Genomic DNA, 27,370 nt, shown 5'->3' with positions numbered 1-27,370 from the left:
TAATTAATCTGTCCCTGTTTGTAGCCCATGAAAGCAGAATGTTGTCACTACACAAAAGGATTTAAGTGCAGATCGAGGACTCCAAACTAAGTATGAGGCAACTCATGATGTATTTCATTCACCATTACCTATAGGTATCTTTCTTGACCTTTTAGCTGGAGGAGCCTCTTATCACCCCCACCTCTCACAGGTTTCCAAGGTAGGGCTCTCCATGACCTCTCATACAGAAGTAATGCTTTGTTCAAACACTGCAGCATGTAACACATTGTTCTCATGAATTTTGGAGCTGCTCCGATGTGGAGTAGGGCAATTGAGATTTAATTTCATTATTCATCTCAATATGTTCCTGTTGTTTCCAGAGAACAGACTCTGGGCCCTCCTGTGGCTAATTTAGCACCTGCAAATCCCCACGGTTAAAGACAGAGGCTGAGTAACCTAACAAACGAACACCTAAGAACTATGTGCAGGTCAAATTTTGCTGAGACTTTTCTCTATTTATTTAGAAACTTTGTATGCACTTTTCTGCCTCAAAAGGAGACTGTCATGTCCTAGTTCTTCCAATACCAGCCTGTATCCCACAACTTACTTTTAATTTCAAAGTATTTTTAAATTCCTTTTGCCAGTATCTGAGCAAAGCTTCAGGGAAAGAAATGTACATGGAGGATGTGGGCCATCCTCAGGTTGGAGCTGCTACCAGCTGCCTCCTCAGCTACCACAGAGCAAGTGCTGAAGGTGAGCAAATAATGCTTATGTAAGCTAAAACAGTTCAGAAGTTCACAATGATGCAGCTAAGCCAACTGAGTGCACTGATACAGATGAGATTGATGACAAACCCATTCCAGTGTTTTCACCACCAAGGCAGCAGCTTCTAGAAGTCTGAAACAAATATTTAAAAGCAATAAAACTTTTTGTCTACATCTGCAAGACGCTACCTTCCCTAAAGCAGGTGATGCCACATTTATAGCCTGGCTTGGCCTCATCAGCTGCGCTTACTCCTTCTTACTGATTGCGCTCTTTTAAGATGCTTCAGACACCAGCAATGACTGCAGATAACCAAGCCACCACAGGAACTTGCATGTTTACCCTGCCCTCTCCTTGTTTCCCCATTATGAATTTCAGCATCTTGGAACACAATGGTAATCAGATTCTGTACTTTAAGTTACATAACCATAACATAACATGCTGCTTTCTTGGCATGGTAACAAGCCTGTTTTTCTTCAGCGGTATAAACCAGTCTGCAAGCCCCTCTAAATCCTCATCTTGCCAAGTTCAGCTCAGGATCTTCATTTTTGTCAAGCTCACTGAGTATGCATGACTGAGTATTTGTTACGCAACCAGAAAAACTGTCCTTTTCAAGTAAGATTCCTGTATAATGCAAATACGGACGACCCAAGGCAAACAGGGTGTGATCTTAAAACTTTAATAGTAAAAAAAGTGTAAAACCAAAACACACCGCTGAAAACTTATCAGTAAGAATGAGAAGTGTTCAAATTCAGAATAGTGCAAATTTTCTTCATTCCCCTCCCCACCTCTTCCAAACTTCAATCACTTTGGTTAAGATACTCAGAAGCATTGGCAAAAAATGGAACTTTTGACATACATTTTTGGCTGCATCATTTATAACACATACAGATTTTAAGTCCTTACAAATAAATCTTAACTAGCTCTCCACCAATCAAATATCCATACAGATCTCTGCCATCTTCACTTAGACCTGGTTTTAGAACATTTTGAAATTGCTTTCAAGATGGTTAAAAAAACTGTCTCCTCAGCAGGCAGCATCCTTCTCTGAATGGCTAAGGTGATCCAGTCCTGATCTGAGGACCTAATCGCTTCAAGTAGCTCTACAAAATGTGATTATTTAACTTTTAAACATTTGAGGAAGGACCTTCTTATACCAATGGAATTGCTGAATTTACACCAAAGCAAGATTAGGATTGGGGTCCGCTCTGTAATATAGACTTTGTGCTAAACTTTTCCTGCTACAAAAAATAAAAAGCACAAGCAGCAGTTACAGCATTCCCTTAGAAGAGTGAAAACAGCCAAACACTGCTACCTGGCCTTGACATCTGTGTTTTTTGATGGGTCAGTCTTTAACTGATGCCTCTACCTACATCTGAAGCCATGAAAGCTTGGAAATGAACACAAAAAAAGGTTGCATAATACAAAAAGGCAAATGCATAAAAGTTTACAAGTACACCATAACCACAAAATTGGAGTATTTCTAAAAATTTGGGTTCAATGAAAGATACAACAAAACTAGCCTGACTAGTTAAATAAATTATTGCTCCATTTGACTCCATGCAGCATTGAAATGAACTCAGAACCCTTTTCTCTTCAACCTCTTGTAAGAAATTATCGATATTGAAGAGAATGTGAGGCTCAGATTTACTGTACATTGCACTTCAACTTTTAAGACCTAATACTTGCTATTTAGGTCTCCTGTGGTCTAAGCTATCAAATGAGTATGTTGTGCTCACCAGAACTAAGTATTAAGAAACACCAAATGTTTAATGTAGTGACATAAGCACTTTTTTTTTCTTTAAGAAGGCAATCACAGATTGCAAGTTCTATAGGGTTGTGAAAAAAACAAGTAGTGATCTCTGTCAGAAACTGAACTGAGAAAACAAGCGGTTTGCTATTCTTCACATAGGGTTTAAATCACATTTTAAAGACTGCTTCTGTTTCCAATCATTTCAGCCAAAACCCTGACTCAAACAGAAGCAAGACTGAGGATACCTCTAGGAGAAAACTGCTCATCTAAGGAGGGCATATACTTGGTGGCCAATAAGTAGTCTGCAATGTACTTTTTTCAGTGACACCAAAGATTTAAGATACTCAAGCCCTCCTTCAGTCAGAAACTGAAACATATGTCTAACATTAACGAGGACTACTCAGACACACCTACATTTCATTCTGAATTGAGGCTGGAACTCAAGTCTTGCAAATTTGACTGCAAGTTTCAGAAGTAATGGAACTTCCAGTCAGAATTTCTTGATGAAGTTCACGTTTGAACAAGATTGTCTTATGTTCATCAGTGATACTGAACTAATTTGGAACTTCCAGACAAAGTGACTTCCAACCTTTTTTCCCTCTCCACGGTCAAACACAGAAACTTAATGCAGCATTACAAGTAAAGGGCACGATTCCTTCATAAGACTCCTAAAAGCATTAGTGCAATGCCTTTAATCTGTTATGATCACTCTTATTTTTAAATAACCCTATTTTTTAAAGATTTGGATAAATACTATTCCTATGAAACCATACTTCATCATTGTTAAGCACCATCGATCTACTTCCTTTGGGCACTGGTACAAGAGCTTGTAATTAAATTTCAGTTTCAAGGCTTTAAAATATGGCAGCTGTTTCAATAACTTACACTGGAATCTAATACTTGGAAAACTGCCACTTAGCCTGAACAGTTGTATGCAACTTGGTGTTAAACTCTTCCAGAAAACAGCCATATGCAAATGCTTATGCAGTAAATCGGGGTAAGATTTCAAGATAAGCAGTTAATTTCACTTGGCTATTCTAAGAGTGGATTAATATTTTTTTTTCCACAAGTCATTTGTGCAGTGAGCCCATAAAGAGATTATTTTTCCTAAATAATCTTCCATTTAAAACAAGAACACATCTTCGCAATGTCGCTTTTGCACTGGCACCGTCCTCTCCTCTTCAAAGATTTAGTCATTGTGTGGTTTCTCTGGAATACCCTATGGATAAAATACATCAAATAGATGTTATATTTTAATGGCATCTGATAAGAGACTACATTATGCAGTGTTTTCAAGCTAACTTCAGTGAGGCTGACAATGATCTAGTAGACACTGTGGGTCTGTGCTGCCTCAATTAGTGCATCTGATAAATCCATCTACCACTTGTGTTGCTCTTGTTAAGATTCTGTTAGCTTTCTCCCTTATCTCTGTTTATTTCTTAGCAAAAGGTACACAGTGCTTCACTTAATGGGCATTAATTCAGCTTTCCAACAGCCCTCTTTCACACCTTTCAAGCATATGTTATGTCTTCAAGCGTAACTTTATTTTCCAACCAAAGCCTGGTACCAGATGGGCTCACTCATTTCCTCTTAAGTCTCTAGTAGGAGATCATAAAGTATGTCAGTGTAAGAAATTTCACCAACTTTTCTTTAAAATAAGGCTTGCGGTATGCTCTTCTCATTCTAGAGTCTAAATGCAAATGTATTTGCAAGTACTGAATGCATTGCCAGTTCTGCAGTAGCAAACAACAGGTATTGGTGGGGTCCAAGTTCTGAACACCACTGCAGATTTCCACACGTTGAGAATGCTGGTTTCAACTCAAAAGAGTTGCCATCCATTTAACCCAGACGAAGAGCACTGACCGAGCACCTTCAGGTGTCACAATGAGCAAGAGCTGATGGTGGCAGCGGTGCCTTCACCTTTTGTTTTGAAACCCAGCTCTTAAAGAAAATGTTATACATGCAAGCCTGTCTATCTGCAGGACTAAGTTCAGACTACTCACACCACAAGTACATTAGCATCTACCCACTGGGTTAGTAAGGCAGAAGAGGCAGAAAGCCTGTTCCAGGAACAATAGCTAGTTTTAGTCTAATCTCTTTACTTGTTTGTGGTTCAGTCCCAAAAAGCTGCCTTCCATTTTACCGAACAGTTCAGACTAGTACTACTTTAACTCACGAGTCTCCAAATGCTCTTCCCTCAGTAAAAATTAAAAGCACCTAAACCACAGCTGCCTCAGAGAAGTTAAATACTTGAAGGAAGTTTTCCAGGATAAAAGACTTACATAGCAAAGAAGACAGAAGTTAAATCAATACAGTATAAATTATTACTATCCAACAGTGTCAGAACACTTTTCACAACCAAGCCTTAGGCTGATGCACAAGCATACAGTCATCTTTACTCTTAAGTACACTACAAGGAAATAATCACTTAGGAACTGGGCAAATGATATGGTAATTTATACTATATTATCCCATATTTGGAGTTTAACTACATCTTAAGTGACTAGCAAGAGCATATTTGATTCTAAGTGGTGGGGTTTTATGCTACATGGGGATGTTTCCTTTCATCTACATTAAAAAAAGGCTTTAATGTACAAATAATTAGAGAAAGCTCCCATGTGCCGCAGTTTTCTGGCTACCTTAGATGTTAATTCAAAGTACTGACAGAGCAGGAGGGATTAAGATTGTCAGCACAAGCCATGTAGTGATTATAGCTTTATTTAGGCTGTTGCTGGAATAAGTTAAATACAGAAGATAACACTTCCTAAGACAATTCTTACTCTACTGGCAACACTGGTTGTATGTACACCTACATTTCAGCTCTTGGGAAAATATGTATTTATCTCTGTCAATTTGTGAGTCATACCCTTAAAGGCATAGTTTGTTCTTGGACTAGCAACAATGGGAAGTATTTGGATTGTTAAAGAAATACTAATTATACCGTAATTACCATAGCCAGTTGGCGTCCTATGTTTCCTACAGTCACACCTCCTGAGAAGAATATACATGGAAGCCAAGAACGGATGTAAAGAAAATCTGGAGATGTATACCTACAACAAAAGGGCATCGGTTAGAGGCACATTATCATCACCTTACACACTGTTAACAAGACTCTATAGAATCCTCCCTCTGGGCCCAAACAAAAAAAACACTAGTAGAAATAGGGAGATGAAATTAAGTCTGTTAACCTAACAGGCTTCTAAACCTCAAGTCCTGGCCATCAAAGTTTAGAAAATCTCTCTCCTGAGATCCAGTTGAATATACCAAGCCAGCAGAAGTTTAGCTTGTTAAACTGTTAGCATTTCAATTTGTCTGCTCCTCACCCTCCACCCCCAGTTCTCAATCTGATTGTTTGGAACAACTGGACAACTTTACATTAAAAAAACCCCTTTTTTATCATAAGAACATGCCAAATACGTTAATAACTAACTTCCCGTACACGTGTGTCCCTTTTTAGTTAAGACACAAGAGCTGAAATAGTATTTTTAAAGCATAACTTACTGATAAACACCATTATATACAAGAAACTGCGTTATCAGAGTTGCTACAAAGGCTATTGTAATTCCGAGTCCGAGACCACTTCTTGAACGATCAAATGTCCACCAAAGACCCAGTGACAGGGCTGCTAGGGTCAGGGACAGCTGGACATTGTTGGCAAAATCTAGTTTCTGGAAAAAGATGTTAAGGACAATCCTTTTAAGTCTGCAGACATTCTGCTGCTGAAAGTGAACAAGTGAGAACTTAAACTAGAGATTCTGTATCTCTAAATACAATACGTTAAGGGCCTGGTTTTCAGGCCTGCTGAGCAATCACAGCTCTTGGTGACTGACTGGAGTGTGAGTGCAATGCAAACATCAATTTTTGTCACGCTGAGCATCTACTGAATATGCTGTATTGTAATATATTTAACTTTTATGGATTTTTGTCTGAAGTAACTCAGTTATCCTTGATGATTTAGGTTTTCTGCTCAAACCGCCATTATCCAACATACAGAACACTCTTTCTAAACAGTACAGTGTACCTCACTGGTTAATTGTGTTAACAATTAGATGTAGACAACACACCGATTAAACTAACAGAAACTGGGACATACTATCGTGTCTATCCCTCCTCTCTCCCAGAACCCCTTAAGTGGCCTCTGTTATCTATCTTAACTACTGCAGTGTACTGCAAGTCTCACACAAGCTTGTCTCTGCCAGTAGCACCATCCTTACCTTTGTATTTCTCCCAGATGTGACATTCACACAAAATTCACCACCTTGTGACAACACACTAAACACAATGAGCAACAATGGCAACTAGTTCAAGGATACAGCACTTGCATGGTTAATGCCAACGAAAACTGCTATACACCGCATCACGCTGGCCCACTCTCTCTTGAATTTGTGGGGTTCCCCCAGGTGGCTGTCAATGCAGGGATACAGCAGGCCAACGACAGCTGTAAGAGAAGTAACACAACTTGTACTGACTGCTAGACAATGATTACTTCAATATTACTAAACAGCAGTTTGGCAAATAAGTGTTTGTCAAACCAGTGAGGTGCCTGTCATGCTACTGTAAGCCTGATGAAGAACAGACAATTATTACCAACTTACTTCAGAAAGGGAAAAAAACACCAATCTAACAAGCAATATTCTGTTAAAACTTTTAAAGCAGAGATACACATTGCAATGTTAAGGTATTTGACTCCAAGCTCCTTCTCTCCCATGTGCATGCATCATCTGACATTCTGAGCAGATGCTGGTTTTGCACCAATAAATACAAAGCATTAACAAAAGCTTAATTGCAGTGAAAAGTGGAACATGTGTTTAATGCTCATACATAGGACAGGAAATTTTATGACTTTGACTCATTAGCTGTGAATCAGGCCCTGAACTAAATATTTGCCTGAACTCAAAAGTCTCCTGGCAGAGCTGCTTCTTTCTCTCCTTCTGTTGGGCTATAAGTCACTCTATGATCCCAGCCAAATCAGATGAATTTCGACAGTAAATACAAGCAGAGATGAATATAAATATTACCAATGGCAGGTGTATCATTATGTCAGGGAAAAACAACTACTCATGCTACTAATCAAAGATTTCGTCCTCAAATAGCATTTTCTCAGGCTTACTGGGCTGCAAAGTGGCTGCAGAATTAAAACACAGGCATGTGCTGTCACCAGCTCCATGGTTAGACACACTGTTTTAACTCTGCATAACATGTTTGCTCCCTTTCCTGTTTTTCCTTTAAACTCCTAAGAGGAATACCTTTTATGTTAAGTAGACAACAAGACATACCATTCTAAGCCAGACATGTGATCTGATGCTGAGATAGCTTCATTATTCTGATGTCAGTTACCTGGATTTTACCTTACAGTAACAGCTAAATGTCAAGGTTTAATACAACTGTGAATGGGACTATGAGAACTCTCATTGGAGCATAACTCATGACAATCTCTTTCATTCATTCAAGTTTATGGTTTATCATTCACATTCCCATACTTGGAGGTTCCAATAGCACATGAACAAAAAAAACCACACAAAAAGCAAGAGTTGTTTAAGGTATTTTCAATTAAAGTTGAAAAAAATTTTACAGTGAGCTTATTTTCTGCCTTTTTAATTCCTTAATCCTTAACCAAGGACTTAGGTTGTATTGACAAGGGGAGGGGTTACTCAATGCTAATGCACCAGGGAAGTGCACTAAGTGCTGCGGGACCTGGGGCTGTTTAGCCTAGAAAAGAGAAGACTAAGGGTGGACTTCATTAACACTTCTAAGTACCTAAAGAGTGGACGTCAGGAGGATTGGATGACACGTTTTTTCTGTAGTGTCCAGTGATAGGACAAGGGGTAATGCACAAAAGCTGGAACAGAAACAGTTCCACTTAAACACAAGGGAAAACTTTACTGTTTAGGTGAGGGAGCCCTGGCACAGGCTGCCCAGGGAGGGTGTGGAGTCTCCATCTCTGGAGGTTTCCAAACCCAACTGGACTCATTCCTCTGTGACCTGATTGAGTGGAACCTGCTTGAGTAGGGGGTTGGACTGGATGATCTCTAGAGGACCCTTCCAGCCCGCACCATTCTTTGACCCTGCGATTCCATAAGTACCGGCCACTGAGCCAACCACACGGCCGCTCGGTTTTTCTGGGGTCTAGGGCAGGGCAGGGCAGCTCTGTGGGGCAGGCGGGGGCGAGCAGCGGGGAACGGGGAATAACGGGGCACAGCGGGCCAGGGCGAGTAGCAGGGGGCTGGAGACAGCAGGGGCCGGCGGGCGAGGGGGCTGGCAGCGGGCGACGGCGGATAACAGCGGGCGGCCGCGCGGCAGCGGGCAAAGGCGGGGGGGGGGGGGGTGCGGCAGCGGGTGACAGCGGCCGCGGGGCAGGCGCCGTCGCACGTGACTTCCTTGTTTTCGGCGCAGCCCGTGGCCAGTTCGCGCCGGCAGCCAATGGCGAGCGCCACCCGCCACTCACCAGTTCCAGGGCAGCCAATGGCCGGCGAGGGGCGGTGACGGCGCCGCAGCGCCCGGGCCCGCTGCGCCCACTCGTGCCGCGGCGTGGAGCGAGCAGGGAAATCCCGCACCGAACGCGCAGAGTGTCATAGCGGAATGGGGAAAGAGGTGTTTCCACGCTCGCCTCTGCGCCGCGGCGCTGGAGCGGCTCGCTCGCGCTTCCACGTTACTCAAGTGGACTGCACTAGCTCAAGTAAACAAAAAGCCTTCGTACACGCGGGAAGCGCGGGCGCGGCTCTCGCGCGTGGATAGCGCTGGAATGCACACACATCCTTCCCGCAGCCACAGTTCGTATCACTGCTGTGGGAGGGAAGTGCAAGGCTCCCAGGTGCACAGGTCACACACATGGCCCCAGCACCTCTCCTCTCCACGGAAGGATGGGGAAAAAAAAAAAAAAAAAATCAACCCCGAAAACACTCGTGGAGCTCAGCAACTCACCTGCTGCCGTCCCACAGCACGGGGGCACCCACCAGGCGGAGGAGAAGAGAGTGGAAATAACTTCGTCAGGGAACAGAGTCACATTTCTCTGGATCTGCAGCAAGTTCAGCACCAGGGCCATGAAAACACCGACAAGGAAGAGCACCAGGCTCCTCTGCACCAGGTGCTGACTCAAGTTCAAGGTGCTGCTCGCGGTGCTGCTGGCGCTGGAAGTGCTGGGTCTCCGTGCTGTGTGCCCCACCAACACGGGGCTGGAGACGGAGGAGCTCTGCATGTCGCCCACCTTGGCGGCCAGCCCAGCAGTCGTGTCCCCCAGCTGGGCTTTGTGCCTTCCCCTGGCAGCGCAGGAGCAGCTCCAGGTGCAGTTCTCCAACCTGGGCATTGGCTTCACCCGAATCCTGAAACACACGCAGAGGAACGCGCTATTAAAAAGACGGGTCACGTCAGGTCGATCCCTTACACACCAGTGACAAACACCGCCTCCAGCTCTGGCATCCACCGGGTTCCAGAGGCACCGGGCGAACGGCTGGGAACCCGACGAGCCAGAGCCGGGGGATGGCGGGAGCCTTGCAGGAGCGGGCACGGGGCCTGTCCTGCGCAGCTGCGGCCTGGCAGCGCCGGGGTCCGCCACCGCAGCGGCCCGAGCGGCTCGGCGCCGGGGAAGACACGGGTGGCGAGCTCCAGCTCCCATCAAACCCGCGCTGCTCCCCTCTCCCTCCGGACGGGGTTCGCTTCCCGGCTCGGCGGCGTAAAACCGGCCTGCCCTCCCCGACACCGCTCGCCCCCTGGCTCTCTCGCCGCGGGGGTCGGGGCCTCCCCGCCCTCTCACCTCTGGGGGCTGCCGTTGCCTCAGCCCGTGAGGCAAGGTGACCAGTCGCCGCTCTTCAGCCTTGCTCCCGGCTCGCCTCCGGCCTGCGCCTCGCGTAAGGTTTATAAGCCCCCAGCCGCGGGTGTCACGTTACTCGCCGCCGACCTACCCGAGGCCGGAGGCAGCGCCGGGCCCGCCGCTCGGCTGCGCTCCGACACTCCTCCCCTCGGGCCGGGCCGGGCCGGGCCGCGCCGCGCCGCGCCGCGTCGCGCCGAGCGGGGCGGGGCCGAGGCCGAGCGCCGAGCGCGGGAGCTGCCGCGCCAGCCCGGGCGCCCGCGTCCAGTCGGGTGAGGCGCGGCAGCCAATGGCGGCCCGGCGGCTGATATGACGTGCGGGACACACCACCCGCGCCCCCCCGCCCGGGCCGCGGCTGACGGCGGCGGGACCGCGCGCCGACTGCGGCGCACCCCGCAGCCCCGTGCCCCCCGCCCCGCCCCCCTGCCGGATCGCGGCCAGCAGCGCGCGGGGCGGGAGCGTGCGACTCGCAGCGAGGACGGCGGGCGAGGAGGGGGCGTCAGGCTGCTCGGAGCGCTGAGGAGACAGACAGCCCAGCCTGGCGGGGGGCGGTGAGGACCGAGGAGAAGGTGGTAGTGGTGGGGATGTTGAAGGTGCTTGTGGCCTCCACAGCCCAGCTGTCGCCTGCTCACACAGCCCGCCATGGTGCGGTTCATGCGTCATAGAATCATTTAGTTTGGAAAAGACCTTTAAGAGATCATCGACTCAACCACTCACCTCACACTGCCAAGCCCCAAGCCCACCACTAAACTGTATCCCTCAGCACCTCATCTCCATGTCTTTTAAGTATCTCCAGGGATCAGACTCCACCACCTCCGTGGGCAGCCTGTGCCAGTGTCTTAACAACCCTCTCGGTGAAGAATTTCTTCCCAATCTCCAAATTAAACCTCCCCTGCAACTGGAGGCAATTTCCTTTTGTCTCATAACTTGGCACTTGAGAGAAGAGACCAACCCCAGTCTCCTTTCAGGTAGCTGTAGAGAGTGATGATGTCTCCTCTCAGGCTCCTCCAGGCTAAATGTCACCAGCTCCTTCAGCTGCTCCTCGTAAGACCTGTTCTCTAGACCCTTCACTAGCTTCATTGCCAATCTCTGGACATGCTCCAGCATCTCAATGTCCTTCTTGTAGTGAGAGGCCCAACAATGAACACAGCACTCGAGGTATGGCCTCACCAGTGCTGAGTACAGGGACATAATCACTGCCCTGGTCCTGCTAGTCTTGGCCACCTGGGCACACTGCTGGCTTATATTCATTTGGCTATTTACCAACACCCCAAGGTCCTTTTCCACTGGACAGCTTTCCAGAATATAAGACCCAATGGCTTCCCGAGCGATGGCACTGAGGATTTGAGTTGCTAGCCATGCCCGTGATGTAGCAGATTGATGGTCCAAGTTCTCGGACCATGAATGTTCAGTGATGATTCCAATTGTCTTTCATTGTTAAATGTAACAAATAAAAAATAGTTAATCAATTAAAAGATAGAGAAAGAGGCAGATCCTCTGTAGGTCATCTGGGATGTGGCTATCTCTGCCATATCTAGGATACAAAGAGTTAGGATAGCTGAGCCTGTTGAGCAATGTGCCTTTGGATGATGCACTCAGCTGTCTTGGTGATGGACAAATTGTTAGTGCACTGTTAGAAGTGACAGAATAGCCCAGTATTTTTCTCTTAATGCTGACCAGCTTGAGATCAGCCCAGCCCTGTCTTGCAGGGGTTATTGCTGGACTGCCATATTCACATTCTCTGTACGTGGAATTGTAAATATGCAGTTTCCATTGCTGTTCTATCTCAATAAACCAAAACAGCTTTTGGTTTTAGTCTTGTACACTAAAATTGTTTTGATTCATCTGTCAGATTTTTTTAAGACACGGTTTGTTTTCCCTTCTTAGTTTTTTTTCTGACCCAGTGGACCTGCACTGTAAGTTTGAGTTAACTATTTTTAGAGAAGGCAGTCTTAATACCTTGTCAGCGTTTTATGGATTCATCTGCAGAAACATTTGATTTGTTCCAGGAAATCACATGCAGACATAACGCTTCCCTTCATGGCAACTGTGTATGAGTTTTGAATTAACACAGGCAATTCATCTGTATCCCTGGACTGCTAAGCAATACCTTCGGCAGCTCTAAATAAGGGCTAGAACTCATTCCTTGGGAAATTTTATTTCTTGTTGAATCACTTCGAGATTTATCAACAGGACTGTGGATCTGAGATAAAACAAATCCATCTTTGTAAGAAATCTCTTTCTGGAGTTGACCTATAGGAATCATAAGTCATCCTTGCTTGTGCTACATCTCTATTTGAAAAGGTATCTTTCTGTATTAACATTTTTTTTAGCCTGTATCTTACCCACATTCTCAGTGTCTGTCAGAGTTCAAGTTCCCTTGTGCTGCATCTGCTAGCTTTGTTTCCTGAAAGAACCTCTTAAGCACTTTTTTTATCCCGTGTTTTTCCTTTCCTCATGGGTATGTCTCTTTTGCTGCTTCCTGCAGCATATTTTTATATGGGGTTTTTTCATATTCATAATATCACATGATGGTGCCCTTCTTCCAGGCTTCTTTCAGACAGCAGAGACCAACTTCTGAGAAGATAAAACTTGCTGCAGCTTCACTAAGCCCAGTGGAATCAATACAGATCTACACTAGTAGAGAAACCATCCCTAAACATGTTTTTCCTGGTTACCTTCTTAGTATAAAGGTTAAATGCCCGTTGTGTTCATGTTGCTTTACAGTCATACTGCTTTATGTTTACTGTTAGAATCCTAAAATGGTTGGGCCTCCGCACGCTTTGATTAATGCCTGAAATTTCATGCTTAGCAGTTACTTCTGGAAAGAAGCGCTCATGTGTCTTTGTAAGATAAATGACATTGTTATTTTTATCTCATTCCTTAGCAAAGACGGCAGAATCTGGAAGTACTCAGCATCATTACTCATCACATCAATAAATAATTTCACCTGTTCTTCCATGCTTTCTCTGTTAAACTCTGACATTCTGGAATCTGACAACATGCTTGTCTCAAAAAGGCTGTTTCATCGGCCTCTTAGGTGGGAAGCTTAGGATGCTTGGATATTTTATCTTTCTTCCTCCTTAAACTAGATCAAAAAATGTCTGGCTGCTGATAAAATCTCAGAAGGTAGTGGTGGAGAATCACAGAGCAAGACCTGTATTATGCCTAAAGCTGCTCTTCCTCTGCTTCACTGGAGATATTTTGGAATTTATTCACCTTCAAGACTTTCTCTTATTGATACAGAGAATAGAAACCTTCCCTGTCACAAACTAAGCCTTAATCTCCCATGTCTCCGTAAAAGGATTTAGTAACATTCATTGTTTGATTCCTGATGCCAGCCTGGTGTGTGAGTGTTCCCAAAATCTTTTGACATCATCAGGAGTTTATCAGACTGAGTTCTTTGCTTTATCAGCAGTCTCCAGTGTGGTGGTGTGAGTTCTCAGGGGTCTGCAGCAAAGCCTGCAGATTACATGGTACCTTCTTAGAGGTCAGAGTACCTCGGTAAGAAATGCCATCTGCCAAGTTTGGTAGGATAGTTTTGTGAGGTTGCCAAAGTCCCAGGGCAAGAGCTCATTAAAAGCTGAAAGAGGGACAGGGAGTGATTACATGGTACAATAAACAGTGTGCAAAATGTACAGACTCTGAACAAGACAAACCCTAGCTGGAACACTTGAGGCAAATGAAACAAAGGGGTAAACCAAAGCGTGTTGGTGGTTAGTCTATAATAATGTGAGTCATCCACAGTGAGCAGAACTGAAAAACTCAGCTGCTTGTACGTTTGCTGAGGGTGAGAAACTGTAGTTGGAGTCTGAGCATGGCAATGAACCTGTAAGACATCCTAACAAAGCTCTGGCAGTATGTAGTTAATATTGTGGTGGGCAGATGACAAATGGTAACTGAAGGTTTTTTTGTTTTGTCACCGACATATTTTTAGCTACTGTTGTTTACCACAACAAAACAGAAAAAACAATAATATTTAGGCTGCAGTTTTCAGGTGTCTATACATTCATGTAACAGCTATCACATAATTAGCTCATCAACATCCCACATGCAGCTGTGGGCACTGACTCACTGAACCTCTGTCCTGACACCCAGACAGCTCCTTTGCCTCTGTTTCAACTTCATTCATCATCATCATCACTATGCATATTTATGTAGTGATGAGTACAATGAGTTCATACTCGATATTCAGGACAGTCATTTAATCTAAACTTTGTTATGAAAAAGTACTATTTGCAGGTTATATTGTTGTTGAAAATATTGCTTTTTTAATGGTGGTAGTAGGTTGTTGAGACTGACATGAGCAGAGTTACTGAGGCAAGCTGTTCTATCCAGGTGTGGTTACAAATTGTTGGAATTCTGAATCTTGATATATTTACATCTATGCATTTATTTATACTACCTCCAGATCTTTAAAGATACTGGTTAGATGTGGTGCTTCCACCTTTTTTGTTTGTTTTTTTTTAACAGTAGCTGTATAGGACACTATAAGGAGTGGGTTTCCTTGACAGTGAAATTATTGTCTATAATGCCTTTGTAAATGAGTAGAGAGTCAATTGTCAAATGAGAAGATGGCCTGTTTCTTACAGTAATAGTCCAAGTCATGATAGTCTAAAGAACAGGTGAAATAAACAGATGTATCATGATGAAAAAAAACCCATAAAGAACATTGCTTTTTATATGCGTTTATGTATTGATGGAAACATTACTTCACAAAGAAGTAAACTACCTTTCTATCACCAATCCTTATACAACATGAGGTTTCGTGAAAGGGCTCTTCCAAGGTCTATGCCCATGGCTGATTGCAAACCCAAGTGATTTTCACTTGTTTGATGGCTTGGGACTCGATTTCTGTAAAGGATAAAAGGAAATTCTCTGAAGGACTGCAATGTGTATTGTGTTCCCCTTACAGCCCTCTTCTTGTGGTACACAATTTTTACCTTCTCATGATGGAAAGCTTCGACCTTCCCACTTCCTCTTGTCATATGTGCCTGAGGAAGATGCTTCTGGAATTCATAGACTGCCTTGTAGGGTTAGCCATGGAGCCACCACAAAGGAGTTACTCCCCCAATACATGCTTAAAGCTTTATATTTCCTCATGCTGCAGTGGGGTAGATGTGTAGTGACACTCTGCTGTAGCTATTCAGCTTGGAACAAGTAGTTATATGGATGAGGAAGGAGCTTCACAGCACCTTTGTTTTCCAAATTCTTCTGCTGTGTCAGGTAGAAGGACTGTTCCTGTATAGGGGAGCTAGCTGCAGCATCTCCCTTACAATGAAAGGCTTAGGGAGCTGGGGCTCTTTAGTTTGGAGGAGACTAAGGGGTGATCTCATTAACATTTACAAATATGTAAAAAGCAGGTGTCAGGAGTGATATGACAAGGGGCAATGGGTACAAACTGAAAGATAAGAGGTTCCAAAGAAATAGAAAGTAAAAATTCTTCTCTGTGAGGATGACGGAGCACTGGAACAGGCTGCCCAGATTGGTTGTGGAGTCTCCTTCTCTGGGGACATTCAAAACCCACCTGGACGGGTTCCTGTGTGACCTACTCTACATGGTCTGCTCTGGTAGGGGGGTTGGACACAATGATCTTTCAAGGTCACTTCCAACCCTTAAGATTCTGTGATTCTGTGATGAGACAGTCAAGGTCTAAATCAGATGAATGATTCCCTATTCTGCCCCTTCCTTCCTTGTCCTTATTGTGGTAATCACTATAAATAGCAGAGCTATGGCTGCTAAGAATAGACTCAGTATCACACACTGTGGTTATATCTGTGACTCTTCATGTCCCTTAAGGTCTGCAGCAACAGTGGCCAAGAGCTTTAGAGCTGTTACTGTCATATAGGAGACACGTTCTTCCAGAGCTTGTCACATAAGCTGATTCTGCCCAGTTCACATTGCTGTTGTTAAAAAAAAGGTAATTTAAGACATCTATAACTTACCTTCCAGGACAACTTTATGACTGTATGAAAGAGGACAGAGGAGATGCCTGAATACTGGCAGTGCCTCCTCCAGGCTGCCGTCTTGAGAGCATGAATCCCTAGAGCTAATCTCACCATGATTTTTTTTCTCCCATCTTGCTGTAGAATCCTGTATTCAGAGACCAATCTTGGTTTTGAACAGGACATTGGGAAAAGCTTTCCAGTGTAGTGCTTCCAATGTCAAGAGCTCCCAAAACAGCAATGCAGAGGAAAAACAATAATTGGAGAGAGAACATGCGTTTGCACTAGTGCATGATGTGACGTGAAAGTGTGGCTTCCATGTTGCATCACAATTAGTACTGTAAACATTGCTACTTTTCAGGTAAAACCTTCTATTCCAGTGACTACATCAGTACTTTTAGAAACACTTCACTATACCTAGGTGGTAAGAATTGCTGTAAGTTATGGTTTCAAATTGCCAAGCTTAACTTTAAGTTAAAAACATGCAGCATATGGCAAGCTGACAAGTTTGCCTGGAGCAATACTTTAGAAGCTGCTGAAGACAGGTTAAGCTGAAAAAATAGATTTACTTAAAGCCAAACTCTTCAGCTTTTACTCATAAAAGTACACACTTGAAATAAGGAGATCAGGCCAATTGTATGCCTGACTTAAAGGACACAATTATGTGCTAAGTTGTAATTGTTATATGTCAATGCAACTCTTGCTATGTTGTGTTGCAGGATTGGGCCTCACACAAAAACTTCAGATATGCCACAGTGAATCTGACTATTTTTAAAAGTCTTAAATCAAATTTCATCTTGTTACTCATCTTAGTGGCACACCACCAGCTCCACTTACTTATTCAGGGTTATTTTGGGATGTTGCTTGTGCCAAGTGTTGAAGGAGCTCAAAACACACCAGGAGAACAACATGCAGGGTTTAGGAATGTGCACTGTGCCCTCCCAGTTTGTTGATTAATGCACATGATGAAGTTAGTAGCTGCTGCTCTTGGTTGTCTTTGGGGAGAGTAATGGAAATAGTACCTTCAGAAGGTTGTTGTGTGTCTGGACTGGCCTTGGGAGGTGCCTATTTCTCTCCTCTGAGTGGAGTGCAAGCTTCTGCTTGCTTTCTTCAGCAGTAAGTGAAGTAAGATAGATTTAAGCTTTGAGGTTAGAGGACAACTATATGTTTCTACTGTATTATCATAGGGAATGGTTTATAGGTCCAGAACTCACTGGGGTTTCACTATCTGGTCAGGTTTGTTTGTGTATTGCCTCACAAGGTCAGGTGTTTGTGACTTTTGTAAAGATGGGATCGGCACCTTCAAATCTATTACAGAGCTTCAGAAACTGTGATTGCAAAAAGGTCTTGTCTCAAATGGGCATTAACCTCTTGGGGGTTACTAATCTCTGATGTCCCAGAGCCAGCAAGTGAGAAACAAACACAAGGAATAAAGAGTGATAACTCTGTCAGAGGAAACAGAAGAAACAAATAGAAAATGCCTCAAGATATAATGGCTTTGTGTCCCATCTGAAAAGCTAAAACATCTCTGCATCCCAACTGAGAAGCTATCAGCCTTCTCATCAGCCAACCTTGGCATCTGTTCAGCTGAATATGTATTTAATTTTCTCACATTCACTGGAGGAATCTCAGCTGGAAAAAAAATCAGGCGGGTGTCTATGCCCTGCTTCTGAATTAGCAGCACAAGGATTTGTGGATATCAAAGATAACTTGTCCCTGTTTTTTAACGTTTAGGAGTCTGCTGGATTTGCTGCTTTGTATTTAGCTGATTGCCTGTGTTTGCATGTGGAAATCTTTGTTCTTGCACTGTGTTGTTTCTCTGGAATGCTATGAGCAGTTGTTTTTGTTTGTTCATACTCGGGTGGAGCTAATTGTCTAATTGGGTAAATATTTGCAATGTTTTACTTGCATGCACAGAAGACAAAGAGGGCTGAGTTCCTATTGGCATAAATGTCCTTTTACACCAGCCTGGCAATGTAAAGGCTTATATATGATAAGTACAAGGTCACTTCTTATGGTCAGACTGTGTAAAGAGGATCTAGTATAAATAACTGTCATGTCTGTATTTATTTCCAGTTACAGATGGGCTATATTTTTCATTTGGGAGGTCTTGTGTTTACAGCCATGAAGGGGGAAGCTGTCTTATTCACTGACTTCGTGTTTAAAAGTGCTTGACTTCCATAGGGACTTAGCCCTGCTGAAAACTGAGGCGTTTATTTACTAGCCTGTCTTTGGACATCAAGGGTGAGTTTTCCACAGATGTAGACATTTCCCAAGTGAACATCAATGGGTTCAAATGCCCAAAGCTGTTTTGAAAATTGCAAGCTTGTGGTGCTCACAGAAGGTGTGTTTGTATATGTAATAACTAACTTGTATAAACCTTACCAGGTGTCTGTTGCATGTGTTATCATTGCCTAAGCTACAAAAGACACTGTAAAGTTGTACATAACTATGAACAGGTTGTAATGAAGACTTATGACTGAAGAATTTGTTAATAGGTATTTCAGCCTTTCTTTGTGAAAAGGTTAATAAAAATAGTTGTGACATAAGGGAAAGTGAAATTGAACTCCACACTTGAGGTGTTGCAGAGACCTGGCTGTAGTTCAGCTCCATTGTAGCTGTAGCCATGAAAGCCTGGACCTTATCTTGAACTGATTTATCTTGCCTAGTCTTGACAGAATTGCATAGTCTCATGGTGCCATTGCTTCACAGATCCCCTAAGGGAACAAGTGTCTGTCTTTAGGTGTAGGAAAAAACTTTAATCTATGACAGAGTTTTTAAATTAACAATTATTTGATTTGTTGGAAAATCTCACTATATTTCTTCAAGGTTCAGCTATTTATTCTTGTCTTAAAAAAAAAGAAATGGGAATAATTTAGAGTTTCACTTCCATAGGGCCAAACTCTGATGCTCTTACATTGTCTGGTATCTTACTTGTTTAGTTCCACTGGATTAATTGATACTACTTGTGGGATAAGTATCTCTCAGGCTGAGTAAAACTTCCCAGTCTGTTTTAAGCCTTTTATTACCACAGTGTAGCCATCCACTCCTCCTCACCCATTACTGCAGGTCCCAGATTTTTGCCTGCCTTTACAGTATGTCTATTGAAGCTCAGATTGTCTCAGAGCAAGCATTTACTGACCGGGTAGTCAGCCCTATCTCTCGTCCTGCATAGTTATCCCTCTTACCAGTCCCTAGGGTGTGCTTGTGGATCTCCCTGTGTAATCATTCTGTGGAGTAGAACTGGGATGTGAGCCTTTGTGTTTTTGACTGTATCTGTTTACTAATCTAATCCACTTCTCATCCATCCCTATGAGCAGCCTAGTGAGTGAGAATAAGTAGTTACAGAGGGATGGAGCCTGCTGAGGTCAGTCATACCACCTTCTGTTTTGCCTTCCCTTCTTGGAAAATGTATCTCATTTCAGTTCACCACCAAGCCACTTCACAAGGGCTATGCTGAAAAGTTTCCTACAAGCTCATGCCTGTCAACTGACAGCAGACTGACTGCAACTTTTTGTACTGTTGTGATCCTTCTAAACTCCACTATAGATTCTTCTAAGCGTGTGTCGAGCATTTCCATCAGTCATGTTAACTGGAATTTGTAAAAAACCTCACTGTGTTTTTTCTTGCTACCTTCATTCTGAAAACATTCTGAACTTTATTCGCGTTGTGACCTTTCTCCAGTTGTAAAACGAGGTAAAAAATGTTCAGTGGCTTTAAAGGTACAGGATAAGTAGGAAAGTGGATACTTGACAAAGCAGCAAGGTTGAATAAATCCTTTTCTATTAAGAAAACAAGCTACAAATGGTACCCCTTCCCTTCCCTTCCCTTCCCTTCCCTTCCCTTCCCTTCCCTTCCCTTCCCTTCCCTTCCCTTCCCTTCCCTTCCCTTCCCTTCCCTTCCCTTCCCTTCCCTTCCCTTCCCTTCCCTTCCCTTCCCTTCCCTTCCCTTCCCTTCCCTTCCCTTCCCTTCCCTTCCCTTCCCTTCCCTTCCCTTCCCTTCCCTTCCCTTCCCTTCCCTTCCCTTCCCTTCCCTTCCCTTCCTTCCCTTCCCTTCCCTCCCCTCCCCTCCCCTCCCCTCCCCTCCCCTTCCCTCCCCTTCCCTTCCCTTCCCTTCCCTTCCCTTCCCTTCCCTTCCCTTCCCTTCCCTTCCCTTCCCTTCCCTTCCCTTCCCTTCCCTTCCCTAACTCAGTACTGGTTAACATACTGAATATATACAATGTTCCTTGTGGTTTTGAGAACTAGTATTACTATTTCTCTGCAGTGTTTTTCCTGCTTCTTGTGTGTAAACAATATGTAGTAATATCACACTAGTGTCTAATCCCCATCTGGCAGCCACCTATGGAAACCAGTTCCTCCATCAAGTCATACCTTCTCTCTGGGTGCTATGGTTAGTGATGCTGGTGATATGTGAACAGCCTAGGACATTTCCCACTCTCCATCAGACATTTATCCCACCATCACTGTGTTTTCTGAAGATTTCCATCTGGTTTTGCCCAAAGATTTAGACAAAGCTTTCTAACCCAGATTATATACTTATTTCATTACCTTTACTGTGGATGTTTATCTGAGTTAGGCAAGCAGAATTTGTCCTGTTGTTTGGTCTTGGGATATTACTGAAGACTGATTTAATTAGCAGAGAAGCTTTCCTGAGGTTGAGGAAGGAATGAATCCTTTTATGCTTCTAGTCACCTACCTGGATCTGCTAAAGCCAAGTCTTGTCCATTCACAAGAGAAATTTCATCATGAATGTCTGATATTTGGATTGGCAGCCAGTCAGAAATACCCAACTGGCTAGTGATTTTCCCCACAAGCAAAAGTTAAATTTGCACTTGAAGTTTTTAGTCCTCGACCTAATTTGCTGAGGGAGGTCATTAACATTTTGCCCTGTGTTAGGAAATACCTTTTACCAATAAGTTTCAATGGAAAAAGCAAAAACCCATGTTTGTTCCAAAAGATTCATTCATGAAAATTTCTGTTGAATGAAAAAAGGAAGTTTCTTTTTTTTAAAAAAAAAAACCTAACTGTATCTGATGAGTGTTTTAGTCTAGATTAACTATATTTTACAGATAGCTATTACTTCAACTAATGTATGAGATAACAGTATAATAAATACTATAAGAATTATTGGCATATCTTTAATGTTCTGTCTTCATAACATATCTGGATTCTCCGTAGAAATAAAGCCTGCTGCTATTTCATGCTGAACATGAAGTATGTCCACCAATATTTTTCCTTGGGGAATAGAGAGAACAAGAACTGAGAGAAGATGGTTCAGCAAACACACTCCTTGTGAGGAGCAAACCTGCATAGTAGCTTCTCTTTCACTCTTCCCAGGCAGTGGAGCATATCATTGCTTTTGCAATAAGCTCTTCTTCAGGAATAGATACAAACCATCTAAAAAACAATTAAGACCATAATTTTATGTAACATTGTCTGTCAAGCAACTTTACTCAGTCCTTTTGAAAAGCTGCTCTTCAGTGTGAAAAATAGACTAACAGAAGCACAAGAGCAGAGAGTATTTATGACCAGTGGAAGCACAGTTGGCCTTTTGTCTTAGAGATGTGGCTTGATGAGAAGATCTGCTTAAACCAAGCAGTAGTAAAATAATTTGAACCTAGGCTTGAAATAATGACGTTTGACAAAAGTGCTGCAAGGACTTTTACTGCCCAGAGTGATACTGAGCTGAACGAATACTCTAGGAGTCTGTTGTGCACCATCCTGCAGCTGTGTGGCTGGTTAATCCCATCTTTTGGGAAAAATTGAATTTGTACAGAGGTATGAAATTTTTAGTTCAGGCCTTTCACAAAGATTTGTTCCCAATAGCTAAAATCCTGTTTGATGCATCTCTTGCAGTTCCTTTACAGTTTATTGTGTAGTACATCAAGAAGGCAAACAAAGCTTTATCCACCTCTGGATGGCTATTAGGAATAGAACCATGGACTCAACTGCTCAAGAGGACAAATCCTGAAATTTGTGTCTCTATTCCAAACTAACTCATGTAAAACTTTTCTCCTTCCTAGTCGCATGGAGTAGGTATCAACACTTAACTAAAGAACAAGAGAAAACACAGTAAACCTTAATATCTGTGGCTGGATTAGCTACTGTATCTGTGTTGCTAGTGGCCTCTTTTGCAGGTGACTAGATTTTTTTCCTTTTTTTCCCTCAACCTGCCTGAGCCATAGCTGTTCCAAACTGATTTCCTATTTCTTTTCATCATTTAGTCCATCTGATTATGTCACCAGACATTATTTTGTCTCCTGTGAAGACTGAAAAGGGAACTGGTTTAAATTCGCTTTTCTCTGCTCATTGCTTAATCTGTGTCAAGGTATGCTGGATATGCTCTTCTGAGACACAGCTCAGGTTTCTTTATCTGTCTTAGTAGCTTTTCAAATCAGCAAACAAGAAGCTGTATCTTAAATAAACCACTTTATTATCTTTTGTTTTGGACCTTTTTGGTTTTTCTCCTAAAAAAACCCCAAACAAACCCAACCCACCCAAACTATTGTTTATCACTGATAATAATGAAAACATTTTTTCCTTGTAGGTCATAAATTGACTCGACAGTTTGTAGTCATTTGTCCACCATTTAGATGTGGAAATCAATTCTCAGTTATCTACACATGGCTTGTCCGGATTGTGGATTAACCAGGCTGGCAATGCATTGACCTCGGTTTATTTAGTACGTGGAAAGTTGCCTTTGGACTAGGAGCTTGTATTGGTTCCAGAAGAGTGTTGCATGAACATCTGTCAAATCCATGGCTTCCTCCAGTTCAGCATCAGCTTATCTGCATCACGGCTGTGTGAAGGACTCTCCAACAGCCTCTGTGGGGACCGACGGCGGGGTGCAGAATCAGCTGTCATCGTCAGGCTCCTAAAGGAGCACTGGAGAGAGAAGGCAGAGACAGAACACTTCTCTATGCTCTTGCTTTGAATCAGACTGGGCTTATTTATGCTTTGGGACCTATGGTGGCAGCCCCTCAGCTGTCTGAAGCTGAGAAATCAATATTCTTGGCTCCTGAATCTGTCAGCACAGGAGAAATTTCCAACTTTAACTAGTTAGTTACAAGTTCATTTAATTTGGTTAGTGCTCAGTGGGAGTTGACTGAATACACTGCTTGTAGGCAAGGCTGCTATTTCCAAAAAGTGGTCATGGCTACAGCAAACTCTAGTTTCATGTGGCTCCCAGCAAAATGGTTTTCCGTTTCATCTTCAGCAGCAAACATGGACTGCTTGACCATGAGTTATTTACTTAAGATTAATAGAATGTGGTGGGTTTAGGCCTTAAACGATTCTATGATTCTATGGTTTTCCTGATGTTTAAATAATAGATTCCATATAAAAATGATATCATCAAAAAAGATCTAGTTTGTTTTGTTTAATTGAAAAAAAAAGAAGGTAGTTTTGTATTTACCTTATTATCTTTATCTTTTATTATTTCAAAGAGATTCTGGATAGAGGTGCTATCTCATCTTTAACTGTGCTCTTGCAATCTTGTAATCAGTCAAACCAGTAATTTATGTTTCTGTTGAAAGCAGGTGAGACACAATTAACTCATGTATTGCATCCACGTCTTTGCAGGTCTTTCACTTTCAGGAAGTAGCTGCACTAGAGGGTTTGTTTGTTTTTTTTAATTTCAGACTCTTCAAAACTCCTGAGCTTCTGCAGGAAAGCCAGTTCTCTCAGCACCGTGCAGGAGTGCTTGACACCTTGCAGAACTAGATCACAGGAGTTTCATCCTGTACACATGGAAGTTATTGGCCATCTTCACATTCACTTTGATGTGGCAGTTGGAATCCTGAGGTAGCAGGATTATTTCTCCCACCGAACAACTGGTGCTGGTATTTGGGATATTTCCTTATTCTTCTACGCACATCCAACAGTTGTTTATTTGTTCCTGTGTGCTCTGGCACTTTGTATTACTAGATGACCTATTTTTGCAAGAATCAACTGCTTATGAAAGCAGGACGGTTTCATTGGTCCTTGCTGGTGTGCTGACACTGTTGCAGTGAGAGTGCTGATGGTCAATGACAGTGCAAGTCCTGGCTGAGCAAACTCATTTCTTGCTAACTCTGCAGAAGCTGCGATATGAGCAGTGTGTACTCAGGAGGATGGGCACAGACAGGCATGTTGCCTGTTAGCAGAGTTGAGGCTAGCCAGCAAGCATTGCCAGTCTAGTGATAGAAGAGACGAGTTGCTGCGCAGAGCAGGCTAGTAGAGGAACAAGACAACCTCCTTTTATCTTATTAACCTGAAACTGAATCACATATAACTCATGGCTTCCTCTGTAGTTTCATCTTACTCATCTAGAAGTGTCAAGGGTGTAACAGCTCAGCAGAGGTCAGGTGAGACTGGGTGGAAGGGAAGAACTTGCTTTCATTTAGGTTTTTTTTTCCGAGAACAAAGTTAATCACACCTCTAATAGCTAGACTCACCAATGTTTTCAGGTTATCTTAATAATAGGTTGCTAGAGTGCTTAGCTTGTTCAATCCATTCAGTAATTATAGCCAGCACCAAAGTCATAAAAATTGAGTGTGGGGTGAAGACTTAATGAACACAGTAATTTGGCTCCAAGCACAGCTCTTTACAGCTTCCTCATGTGTAGCTTTCTCTCAGATGGAACAGGGCAGTTGTCAAGTACAGCAAGTATATGTGGCAGCTGAGGGCAAAAACTGAACATTCAAGTGATCATCAATTAGATTTCAGCCATGTCAGCTGAGGAAAGCAGAGCTAGCAATACTCATCTGGATTAGTTCTTTTTTTCAAGTCTCAAAGCGCTGAGAACTTTGTGTTTTTATTCAATGGTTTAGTGGTGGCTGTGGCAGTGGGACATTAATGATTGGACTCAACAACCTTAAAGGACTTTTCCAACCTAAATGATTCTGTGATTCTGTGCCATATTAAGGCTTGTACCTCCAGCAATATCCACATGCTGAGGCAGAGTTTTGAATGACTCATGGGAAGAAGCTGTCTACTGATTCACCAGTATCCAAACCTGAAGAACCTAGATGTTTTTGGAAATCTGAATCTAATTAAGCATAGCCTTGTTCTTTTTATTAGGAGTGAAATAGCCACAGATGAGGAGACTCCACTTACATAACCCTAAAAAAGTACTTGTGTTCATTTTCTACCACAGGATCTGAAATCTACAACCTTCGACAGTATGTTTAGTGTTTTCCCATTCTGCACTACAACAGTGGCAGAGATGTATGTCTTTGCACCCTGCCTGTTAATTGGACATTGTCACAGGGTGTGAGAATTCAAACTGTCCACTGATAACCACAACAGCTTCTTTTGTAGATGTCCTGAGTGCCTCTCCCTCGCTCTTCCTCTCCCCTGAGCAGTAGCAGACCCCACAGGCAGGCTGGCATCTGTGCCTGGGAGACTGCTGCCTTTTGGATGCTGCAGCACAAGGCTTTATGGTTCTGCTTGAGGTTCTCCCCTCCCGAGCCTCAGGAGTTTCTCCTCTGGCACAGGAGTCTCTCTCCTCTTTAGAAATCCTCTGCTTCCGCTACCTATATGGGAGCTGGGAGCTTACTCTCGCTGCCACTGGTGCAGCCACTGACCTCCACAGGGAGACAGAGGTGCTTTGGCCATCAGGGAAAGGAGATGAGGCGGAGTGTGGCTGCTTTCCAGCCCTCCTCCTCCCTTGGCTGCAGTGAGCAACGAGCACCAGCTGGGAGGGAGTGGGAGAGCCAGGGCTGTTCAGTGCAGCAGGGAGGTGCAGGAAAGGCACAAGGTCTGGTGGATGCCTTGGCATTGTGGCACTGTAATGTTCATACACAATTCATACATGTCATACATTGGCACTTTTTAGTTAGTTATTTAATATATATATTTATACTTAAAGCTGTGATGCTGTAGGGATGCTGCATCTTGTTAGTTTATACACAGAAACATGGCACTGCAACAGAAAACCTGTTGATATTTCTTGCCATCACTGCTGAAGGCACCAAAAAAAGGAAAACACACTTTGGGAGAAACAGGGCAGTGAGTGACTGAACCCTTTGCCACCACACACAGATATTTCCAGCTGTGCCCTGATCTGGTCTGAGAGCATACAGGGCTCTAATCTGAGGTGTTGGAGCTGTTGCCTTGAACTGCCAGTGCAGGTGGCAATGTGCTGGTGGGAGAAGGGTCGGCTGTGTTTGTTTTTTTCTCAGCAGGGAAAAACAGAGGGTTGGGCTGATTGCTTCACCTCTTCAGCATGCAAGGAGTCATTGCTGCACTGACACAGCTCCACCTTTCACTCTTGTGACTGGAAACCCTGTAGTCACTCAAATCTGTATACATTATTCTATTAATTAACAACTTACAAGGCTTCAGTTACTTTTTGTCACCCCATTTTTCATTTCAGTCTACTTGTTAAGGATGGCTGAAAAATTATCTTCTGCTTTGATTTCCTTATGCTGTTTTTGGAATTCATTGTTAACTAAATTTCTTATGGGGAGTGTAACGAAAATACAGTATGACAGTAATACATTTTTGGTGTGATTTGTGGGTACAGGTGGAAATATTTAATAATCCTTTCGTATACATATAGTAATCGCTACTTCTGTATCACAATGACGAGTTTCAATACAATTTCACTCTTCTTCTTCATATGAGAAATGAAGAGAAAGAATGGAAGAGAATCAGAAAAGCAGAATGTCCCTCCTATCTTTTCAATATTCATCTACTCACTTGAGATTCTGCAGTCTTCTGGATAACACTAGACTTTTATAATCAAAGTGATTGTGCAGCCTTAAGATAAACAATTCATAAGATAGCTAAAGTTCATTTTCATAACAAAACTAGGCATTAAGGAGTTATTCCTAAGGCTTTCCCTAAAGATAAAGACTCTGAGGAATGCAATATGTTGCAGATAAATCCTCCTAATATAAAGCAATATATTCTCAGTTACACAGAGATGAGCAACACTCACTTTTCTCTAATAAACTTCTACTGGAACCTGGCTGCTGCTGAAAAAGCCTGTCTCTTTGAACAAAGGAGCCGCTGTCTTGTGAGAGCTCATTACCCATATAATAATACTATTCATTTCTCTTGCACAATTCATCAGAGGGGCAGTGGGCTCCTTGCAAACATCTAATTAGGTCTCACATCATCCCTGAGCAGCCTGTATTATTTT

At 43.1% G+C, this 27,370-nt stretch overlaps 1 protein-coding gene across 1 annotated transcript; it reads right to left on the bottom strand.

Moving 5' to 3' along the window:
* Nucleotides 1-1,404: 1,404 nt before the first annotated feature.
* On the bottom strand, nt 1,405-10,453 carry INSIG1 (insulin induced gene 1). Its single transcript, XM_061997084.1, has 6 exons — nt 10,245-10,453; nt 9,416-9,813; nt 6,808-6,932; nt 5,996-6,162; nt 5,445-5,544; nt 1,405-3,713 (listed from the first exon to the last, which is right to left on the bottom strand). Exons 2-6 carry the CDS (start codon nt 9,795-9,797, stop codon nt 3,684-3,686), a joined length of 804 nt encoding a protein of 267 aa, XP_061853068.1. The 5' UTR covers nt 9,798-9,813; nt 10,245-10,453; the 3' UTR covers nt 1,405-3,683.
* Nucleotides 10,454-27,370: the final 16,917 nt, after the last annotated feature.

Source organism: Colius striatus, chromosome 5, assembly GCF_028858725.1.
Source record: "Colius striatus isolate bColStr4 chromosome 5, bColStr4.1.hap1, whole genome shotgun sequence".
Classification (NCBI taxonomy): Eukaryota; Metazoa; Chordata; class Aves; order Coliiformes; family Coliidae; genus Colius; species Colius striatus.
This window is presented reverse-complemented; position numbering and strand designations above follow the sequence as displayed.